General features: G+C 43.2%; 1 protein-coding gene across 1 annotated transcript in view; it reads right to left on the reverse strand.

The window, feature by feature from the left end:
- Positions 1 to 9,545, reverse strand: part of LOC308304865 (ephrin type-B receptor 4a-like) — a gene marked incomplete at its 3' end in the record, with an annotated part of 116,286 nt that extends 106,741 nt beyond the window's left edge. Inside the window, exon 1 of the mRNA XM_080749493.1 lies at positions 9,415 to 9,545. Coding sequence (XP_080605619.1) covers positions 9,415 to 9,496 — 82 coding nt within the window. The 5' untranslated portion in view covers positions 9,497 to 9,545. The remainder of the gene's footprint in view (positions 1 to 9,414) is intronic.
- Positions 9,546 to 10,582: the final 1,037 nt, after the last annotated feature.

Raw genomic sequence — 10,582 nt, forward strand, 5'->3', positions numbered from 1 at the left:
AATACTCAAAGACTTTATAGTATACTCAAAGCACACATTTTCAAGATTTTTTCAAAAATAGCAGATTTACGAGCTCGCAGAGCGGCACCGTGAGCTTGTATATCTGTTATTTTTCAATAGTTAAAGCACAAAATGTGCGTGAATCCTTGTACCCAGGGCCCAGAATTTGGTGCGACACCCCTGAGAGAGAGACACAGTGAGAGGTAGCGAGACAGACAGACAGACAGACAGTGAGAGGCAGAAACAGACAGAGGATAGGATGAGTTGAACAGGAACTGGAGGCCTCTTGAAGGCCGCGGCTGCAGCACCACTCAGATGCTGTTTAACTCTGGCTGAAGCTAATCACGGGATTGAGGAGGTGCAAAGGATGACGGGTTTTCAGGGGGCTTTTAGAGAGAGAGGGAGAGAGGGAGAGAGGGAGAGCGAGAGAACGAGAGAGGGGAGAGGGAGGGGGTTGTTTTAAATGCAAATCCCTTTCTTATAAAAATCGGTTCCGTTTAATAGGATTTCTGGGAAGCGATCCACATTTCCTCGGCAGGGGAGAGAGACAGTGAAGAGGAAAACAGCATAGCGCCAGTCAAACAGCGACGAGGGGAGAGAGGAGAGGAGCGGAGCGGGGACGTGGCGAGAGTAGCAAAAATGAAAGAGCGGCACGTCCATGAAAGAAGGGGATTGAGAGACGAGTTAAGCCATTTAGGCATTTTATTTTTTATTATTATCTTTAACTGTTGAAAAATAGCAGATATACAAGCTCACAGCGCGGCACTCGGAGCTTGTAGATCTGCTATTTTTTGGGAAAATTCTTGGAAATGTGTGCACATTTTTCAATATATATTTTTCAAAGCAAACTTTTGTAACTCAAATCTCTGCTTCTGGGGTGGTCCCTGGAACAACATATTTTGAGATGGGGGTCCTTGGCTAAATAAATGTAATTTTAGGGGTCCTTGACATGAAAAGGTTTGAGAATCACTGATTTGGAGGAAGGATTTAGAAGTCGGGTCAAAGATATTCAAAGACTTTGCACACATTTTCACCATTTTTCAAAAATAGCAGATCTACAAGCTCGCAGCGCGGCACTCGGTGCCGCGCTGTGAGCTTGTATATCTGCTATTTTTCAATAGTTAAAGCATAAAATAATGGTTAAAGTGGTTAAAATCTAACGCGTTCCAGGTCTTTGAGCGTTAAAGGCTAGCTTAGCGTGTGTACTCTGCAAGCGGGACGACCGCGGCGCCGCCACAAAAGAACGGCGTTTTCAGGTGGGGGGGGGGGGGATAAAACACATTTTGAGTGGAAAAAAACATCCTCTTCTGTATCATCTGCCCCCGGTTTGTGACGCTGTGTGCGCTGAGTGCTGAGCAGGACTTGGAAGGTGTTTCTTTTTTTAATGGTAGAAGCGTGTAGTAGTAGTCGTGACACCAACCAACAAACCAACCTCTCATGGCAGAAGGGAGGGAGGGCAGAGAGAGTGAATAAAAACCTAAAGGGGATGAACAGAAGGCGGCGGCAGAAGGGTGACGACCCCTTTGAGCCTCTCGTAGGAGGAGGTTCAACTTAGAGGCTAATTGTCCAAAGGCCTCCGCCATGGCCTCCAGTGAGGTGGAAGTCTGTTTGGTGGTCGTCTTTCTTTCTCTTTAGAGAGAAGAAGTCTCCGGAACAAAAGGGCACTAAATATCTGTTATGCGACATTCAAACACACCCACCCAATGCCCCTGCAACCCCCCTAATGCACACACACACACACACACACACACACGCTCACAAACACACACACACATGTTTTGTATTACTGTGCTTTTGCGAGGGCATAACGTTTTTTGGACGCCATCGAAAATAGCTGAAAAGAAATGGGATGTGCAATTTTTCCGATGTGTGACATGGCTAAGCACGACTAAGTATAAAATAGGGAAAACTCGAACCCCCAAACCCTAGAAGACCTAACCCCTAAAAGTCTAATCTTAATCCCTAACCCTAGACCTAACCCCTAAAACAGGGGTCTTCAACAGGGGGTCTGGGACCCCTAGGGGGTCCCCAGAGTTACTACAGGGCGTCCTCCAAATTTTTGAGTGATAGAAACCTTTTTTTCTCCTTTTTTATGTTAACCACTTAAACCCTAGGACTTTAGCCAAAAATAGCAGATCTACACGCTCACAACGCCTCATGCTGCGAGGCGTTGTGAGCTTGTAGATCGGCTATTTTTGGCAAAGGGCTTTGGTGTAGAAGGGGAAAAAGAGCAGACTGCAGAGTGAACGGTCAGGTTTATTAAGTATTGACAGTTCAAGTGGATAAATATCTGAAAACCCAAATTGACATGAATCCAACATACACTGACAATTGTGCTGTCAAACGATAACACCATATGGATTCTATGAAAAAAAGTTGTGGGGGGTTCCTGCTTCATCTCTCTCTCTCAACTAAGGGGTCCTTGGCCTGAAAACATTGAAGACCCCTGTTCTAAAAGTTTAATCCTACCCCTGGCTATGACCAACCCGAATCCCTCCCCCTCCCCTAACTCCCCCAAAATCCTATTTAACCATCATAAGCAACTATTTCTCTTGTCAGAGAAGACCAGGAAAAATTGGCCCCACAAATTGTCCATTTCAAAAAAGTGTTGAATGAATACTTGCGGGGACATATGGCCCGCAGAACTATAGTAATACAAACACACGCACGAGCGCGCGCGCACACACACACACACACACACACACACACGCACACGCAGTCACACACACATTCCAGCAGGTTGGGTTTCTATGTAACCTGTGGCCAGTAGCCGTTCCACTCCCCCCCCCCCCCCCCCAGCAGATGTAAAGCTTGCATACCTCTCTCTCTCTGCACGTTAATGAAGTTAAGGCCTCTTCCCTGAGCAGCCGTGGCCACATGGTGGTTAAATACAACGTGACTAATGCAGCGTAGCAGTAATAACAGCTCGCTACACATGGCTCATAATGTTGTGCTTCAGCATTAATTATAAAGCGCTACAATAACAGAAAACGAAGGTACAACTTACTTCACGATTACTACCATGCAAAACTGAGTTCTGGGGGAGCTTAAAGTAGTAATTTGTCGCTGTCGGGCAGAAACCTCTTATCCCCATAATATTGAAACTTTGTTAGGGTTAGGGTTTTCTTTTGTAAATTAATGCTCTTCTTAATCATACTACAGCGCCACACAATAGCATCACGAGTAGCAGATCCACTTGGGGCGGCATGGCTCAGGGGTAGAGTTGCCGTCTTAGAACTCGGAGGGTTCCCGAATGGGTTCCCAGTTCGATCCCCGGGGCTCCCCCAGAGTTATGGTCAAAGAGTCCTTGAGCAAGACTCTGAAGCCCTAGTTGCTCCCGATCAGCAGGTTGGTGCCTTGCACGGTTTCCTCCGCCATCGGTGGGTGAATGTAATGCACAATCTATGTAAAGCGCCTTGGGCAAAGGCGCAATATAAGTGCACCATTTACCATTTTAAAACAAGCTCCAAACGCGGCGTGAAGCGGCGCGTTTCGAGCTTGTAGATCTGCTACTCTTGAATTTGAATCCTGAAAAGTTTTGGACAACACGTGAGGTACTGAGGTTTCCATCCGACAGACGAAATAATGAAAGATGAAGTTCAGCACTCTTCCAAATTGACTTTTTAATTGCAGCTTTTGCCAATGCAAAAAAAATAAAATGCAATTTGGAGTCGCTGTCCCAGACTTTAATATTCACAAAGTGCTAACAATTATAAGCGCGTTTCTGGGAAAGGCATCCCTCTGGGGGGTCTGATTACTACCTGTTTGCATTTGTGCCGTGTCATTTATCATTTCCCCCCAAAAAACTCTTGACTTGAGCATATTTTTCCTTGACAAATTATACCACGAAACCATAAACATTGCAAACATTTATCAACCCTCAGGCAAAATCACTTAAGATTGTATCCATGTGCATAATGATGATGGGTCCCCCCCCGATCAATCAATCAATCTCACATTCTCTCATAGAGCATTTAAACAGTAAACACACACACACACACGCACGCACACACACACACACACACGCACGCACGCACGCACGCACACACACACACACACACACACACACACACACACACACACACACACACACACACACACACACACACACACACACACACACACACACACACACACACACACACACACACACACACACACACACACACACACACACACACACACACAAAGTAGACATGGTTACTTTCAACCAGGTGGGCCTTTCATTCTAGACAAGATAATAAATCAATAAGTAAGAAGTTTGATTAATGTCTAAAAAAAAAAAGGTCTGGTAAATGGTGTGCATTGCTACTAGTGACGTGAGTGGCAAGTTAATCATTTAGGACAGGGGTCTTCAACAGGGGGTCCGGGACCCCTAGGGGGTCTTCAGATTTATTAGAGGGGGTCCACCAAATACTTGTGTGGTAACTTGAACCCTCGCATCCCTATTCTGAGGAGAACTTTAGACAAAAATAGCTGATCTACAAGCTCTCAACGCCTCGCAGCGCGAGGCATTGAGAGCTTGTAGATAGGCTATTTTTGGCAAATAGGTTTGGTGTAGAAGTAAAAAAAAAAGAGCAGACCAAGTACATAGTGGTTCAAGTTTACAAAATATCGATGATTTAAGTGGTTAAATGTCTGAAAATACACATTAACATGAATCCAACATAGACTGATGACAGTGCTGTCAAACAACTAACAAGTCTATGAATCTATCTATGAAATCGATGAAAATCTGCATCACACATTTATACAATATGTAGAGGGGGTCCCTGCTTCATCTCTCTCTCAGCTAAGGGGTCCTTGGCTTGAAAACGTTGAAGACCCCTGATTTAGGGTATGGTCACAGCCAAGTTCTATTCTATGAGGGTGGATTCTGCCAATGCTATTCAATGGGAATGGAGTGGTTTGTTGACATTCACCGATTTCTGTCTATCTGTCTATCTGGCTATATTCTATATTATTGACAAGAGCTTTAACTTTAATGAAATACACGAAATAAGGTTGTCTGTGCTGCTGTGCTGTAGTAGCAACTAGGCAGGGGAGGTACTGCACTCTAAACAAAAGATACAAACAATACAATGACTCCAGCTGTGCGTGTGTGTGTGTGTGTGTGTGTGTGTGTGTGTGTGTGTGTGTGTGTGTGTGTGTGTGTGTGTGTGTGTGTGTGTGTGTGTGTGTGTGCACACGCACATGCTTAAATCACAGGAGCTGTGGTGTCACATGTCGCTCTTCAGTTCTTGACACCAGTGAATGATTATCATTGTTCTTAATGAGATAGAGCCATTATTTGTAGAAAAAAAGCGTAACACGAGTCGTGTTACGCGACTAAAGCATTCTGGCATGGAAAAAACCCTCCGATGGAGAGATTTGCTGGGACCTTTGTACTGGTAAAGCACAGTAAGATTTAAGCGTAGGCAAACATCTGCATCAATTAACCAATTTACTGCCATTATTGACGTAGATCTACGTCGTGTCCGTGTTTTCAATGATTCCGATAGAGGCCGCTCGTCTGCAAACCGCGAGCAAACTCAGGGCTCCAGAAGAATACAACCGGAAATTTAAATGGTGTCATCTAAAATAAAATCCACCCCGTCAGCTGTAAATGTTATCAGATTGGGAAAAATCCATGCATCTCTGATTTCTTTTCCCAGATTGCATTTTTGGTGAGAACAAGCTATATATTCAACTGCCCATAACTTTAGAACAGAAGATCGAGGTTGCAATGATATTAAGTCAGACGAGTAGGCCTGTCACAATAACATAATCGTCTAATCGCAATTATTTGACATAAATCGCAATTATTTTGTCATAATCGTGAATGTTGATAAATGTTCATACATTTTCAAACATTTGCAGAAATAGTGGAAATAGCAGATCTACAAGCTCACAACGCGTCGCATTGTGACTCTCAATGTTATGTTTTAAGTAGAAAGTTGTCAAATGTCAGCCATTTCTTTGTATATTTAGGTTATGTGTCATATCTGCCATGTGCAACTTCAAAACTGAACAGAAATGTAATTGTCATCGACAAAAATACAAATACATCGTTAATCGCAATTATTTGAGTGACATTGTCATGTAAAATGTCATATCCTGACAGCCCTACAGACGAGTCTTTCCAACTTCACATCCTTTGTTTCCGCGTTGGAAAAGGCATTCTGTGGATTCTCGAAAGATAAGGTCAAATCTGCAAAAAAATAGTGGTTAAAAGCATCCACTTTGCATAGCGGTGCACCGAGGCCTGCTTGATGTGATATATAGTAGGGAGGGAGGGAGACATAACAGATTAACTCCTCTCTGTGGGAAGGCAGAGTTTTATGAATGTCTTGTCAGGCTCAGCTTTGTTTTTAAGAATAAACGGTACAGGTGCTCTGTTTATGTGATGGAGTATAAATACAAAGCCTAGCGTCTGGATAGCGTCGCTGTCGGGCAGAAACCTCTCATCTCCAACTTTTTGTGGGTTTTTTCCTCGTAAATTAACGCCCCACTCGATCACACTACAGCGTCACACAAAAAGCACCAAAAAGTAGCAGATCTACAAGCTTGTAGATTCATTTGAAAGCAGAAAAGTAACAGGTTTGGTTGGACATATGAGGTTTCCAACCGACGATGTTGAGCGCAGGAGGGACTTTTCTAATACCACTTTCAACCTGGCCTCTGTAATTTTTGGAATGTCATCATAGGCAAAACCTCTTTCAAAACACTTTAAAGTAGTGGGGGGGGGGGGGGGGGGGGGGGAACTGCTAAATCTATAAGCTCAAAAGGCAGCTTGTGAGCGACACCATTGGTGCCAGGAACTGGTACGTACTACTATGAACCGGGGCTTAAGAGTGTGGTGGGAGTAACGCTATATGGTTGAACAGGCTACACTTTGCTTCTGTGCAGATCATGTTCGGTGCATGTGATGAGGATTTATGAGGTGCTTGTCGCTTATCAAAGGCTTTAATTAACATCTAGGCGGCACGGTGGTCACCTTGCCGAGACGTTGAGAAATATGGGTTAGTTATGCTTTCTGTTATACGACGCCATTAATCACTAAAACTTATGGTCGACCAGAGGTCCCCCAAGACTCAATTATAAGGTTCCCCCCTACTTTTTTTTTTTTACCTCTACACCCTAACCTAAAAAGAAAAAGCTGAAGCTGCTATTGTCTGTGCTTTTTGCTGAATGTTCTTCTACCCAGAATATGGGTGAGACGTTATGCATAACGTCCAGACAACATGAATGCCACATGCACACACACACACACACACACACACACACACACACACACACACACACACACACACACACACACACACACACACACACACACACACACACACACACACACACACACACACACACACACACACACACACACACACACAGCAACACAGCCAGCCAAGCAAGCAATACCAAACCTCAACAGCACTACCACTGTATATTTGCCAGGTAAAAACTAGGCTACATAATGTGGGTTAGGGCTATTCGGCAGCCTGCCTTATCCCAAACAGCATCAAGGAGGCACTGACTCACACACAGACACAGTGCATAACCACCAGGCTAGATTTAAAACAAATGGACCGGGCCAACACCTCCTAAAACACCTCCACGACCCTCTGAAAGCATGCACTTCTAAACTAAACACGCTTTCACATTAAAAAGCTTTTTAGAGAGAGGAAGGCAGCCAATCTCAAACGACCCCATACTTTTTTATGAGCCAAAAACAAGCATTTCATACATAATGTCGTCTGCTCTGTCGGGTGGAAACCTCACATGTACCAAAAACTGACACTTTTTAGCTTGGGCAGAAATAGCCAAAATAGCAAAAAAAAAAACGTTGTTTCGAGCTTGTACATCTGCAACTTTTGATACTTTTCGTGTCAAGCTGTAGTTACTACAGTGTCACAGTCAGATAGTACAGTGTAGTATGACCAAAAAACACAACAAATAGAGAATGGATATAAGAGGTTTCTTGCGGACAACAATGGTGATATTCTACTCAGGTTTCTGGCTAGGAATCCATCTTTAGCCCCAGGTGTGGCTCTTTGACACCATATACCACATCACTTCATCCACACAACATACTGGGAGCTGCTGAACATAGTGGGAACAGTGGGCTAATGGCCAACATTACTCATAACATACAGTAGAACTAACACCATCTCTCTCTCTGTGTTATTATAGAGCTGGAGGCAGCTGCTAGCCATTATCTGCATGCATGCACTACCTACGGCGTACCTCAGGGGGCAATGTTTGTCCCTCCATCCTTTTTGTGGTCACTATTATATTCAACTAGGTATGGATTGGATGGCCCAATTAGTTCTGATATCAAACAAAAAAAACATATGAACAGACTGGTGAATCTTGAGATCACTTTGAACACACACCACTTGTTCTGAGTTTCATTCACAGTTAATTATTGTTATTATTTTAATCCATTGACAAATTGGTTTAAAAGAAGATTACTTTCATGGAGAGACTGTTATGTTGAATGGTAACCAAGGAGCAGGAATGCAATTATTGTTGTACGCTGCTGCAGGAAAGGCTGGGCTGTATTATGTGTCTATACAACTCTGAGAGGGTACAAATGGGACCAAATGAACCCATGAGGGAACGAATTAAGTCATAACTAGACCTGTGCCTGTCAGTCATAATTAAAGGATGTGTAACACTGGTTTCGTGTGGCCCATCTTTTGTACAGATAGTGTTTTGTATGTGTTGATCACACAATATTATTGTGTTCATGTTTTATGCTGTGTTGATGCATTGAATACATCGGACCACAATGGAAACAAGTATACCCAGGACCTTTTTTTGTGTCGTACTTTTAGCCTTAATGTCTGACTGCTGCTGTTTAGGCTACATTTCTGACTAATAAAGTATTCAATCAATCAAATTGCAATGAAACTTCAAACTTTGAAAGGCTGAGACTCACTCAGAGTGTACAAATGGAACCAAATGGACCCACGTGTAATGGGTCCATTTGGTTCCATTTGTACACTATCAGAGTTAAATAGGCATTGAAAGGATTTACATTTGAAAAAAAAAGTGGTAAATGGGGGTCGAGGGATTTTTGATTGACTGATTGAATACTTTATTAACAGTCTGTAAAAGAGTCTGAGGTACAGTTCCATACACAAGGATGGACTCTGTAGGTTCCTTTATGGGGGTCTAAATTGACCCATACAAGTCTGTAACTCTGACAAGTGTACAAATGGAAACAAATTAACCCGTTCCATTAGTAGGCTACACTGTCAGTCGTGTCAGAGTTAAGGGGAGACCTTGAAATGTGAAAGCTTGAGAAACGCTGATCTAATGCATATAAAACTTGGAGGCTCCTTCTTGGAAATGCAGAAGGTTGACAGACAGAATCAAAACAGATGAATGAAGTGATAACAGTAAGTATAAACTTCCAGACAGACTCACCCTCTTCTCCACGGCCCAGCAGCACCAGCTCCAGTAAGATGACCCATAGCAGCACCATGCTCCTCTTCCATGTCAGCTCCATGATGACCCAAGAGAACCGAAACAGGTCAAGAACGACACAAAGTTGTGTTTCTCTTGTTGGCTGATCTTTTCTCGGGAGCTGAACTAAACTAAACGAGACTGAAATAGTGTGGTAAACAACGGTCAGCTGGCTATGGTTGTAGGGCTGCTACCCACCGACACAACAAACCATGTCCACATCTAAAAAACAAGTTCTCCTGTTGAGACAATTAAACTGTTAAGATACTATACGAAAAGATTTAAAAAGTTAGACCTGGCTGCAATGATGCCAACGGAGACTGTGTTGGCTGGTTGCAAATTATGCAGGGTCTTTAAAAAGAATCTGTTTTAAGACAGCTTTTTTAATAACTATAACCACGATTTAAACATTATAAAACGTGATCAGTCTTCATCATTAACAGCTTGTCCTCCTGTTGTTCCATCCACATGTCCGGGCAGGTCCGGCCATATACCATCACTCACAGCATCACAGATGAAACTTCTTAGTGTTGTATCCTTTTTGTATTATTGTTTAATAACAAGCTCGTTGTGTCCCGTTGTAAATAATAGGTCCACTTCAGTTCAGACGGAGAGACGGTTTCAGATCGATCCACAAATCACTGCTCCTCACTCTTCCATCAAAACCACCACCGCGAAGTTGTCGAAACAGACAAGACCCAAAAAATAAAAAATAAAGATCCCTTTCCGTCGTTCAATCACTTGGATCCGTATCTTCTGGTGGAGGCTATTTAACGGTTATGCGGTTAAAAGGTAGAAAGGAAAGGCACACAAAAATACGCCGACAGAAAGAAAGAAAGAAAAGGTTGGTTCTGTTCAGGATTCAAACCAAACGCGTGATAATAATCTCAGACACAAAAAAAATCATCGTGAAATCATCATCATCATAACTGGATCCTGGATGGATCGCGGTGATCGATCACGTGCGCGGTTGATGATAATAAGGCAGTTTAAAAGTTGTACACTGCTGTCCGCTAATGCTCTGCTCCTCTCCTCTGTGCTGCTGGTAGACTGGTAGGTGGTGGTCAGTGTTTTGTGTAGATCTGTTCTCTACAGAAACAACACACAGCAGCAGAATGAATGCAATGGA

The sequence above is a fragment of the Nannobrachium achirus genome (genome assembly GCF_963921795.1).
Source record: "Nannobrachium achirus genome assembly, chromosome: 19".
Taxonomy (NCBI): domain Eukaryota; kingdom Metazoa; phylum Chordata; class Actinopteri; order Myctophiformes; family Myctophidae; genus Nannobrachium; species Nannobrachium achirus.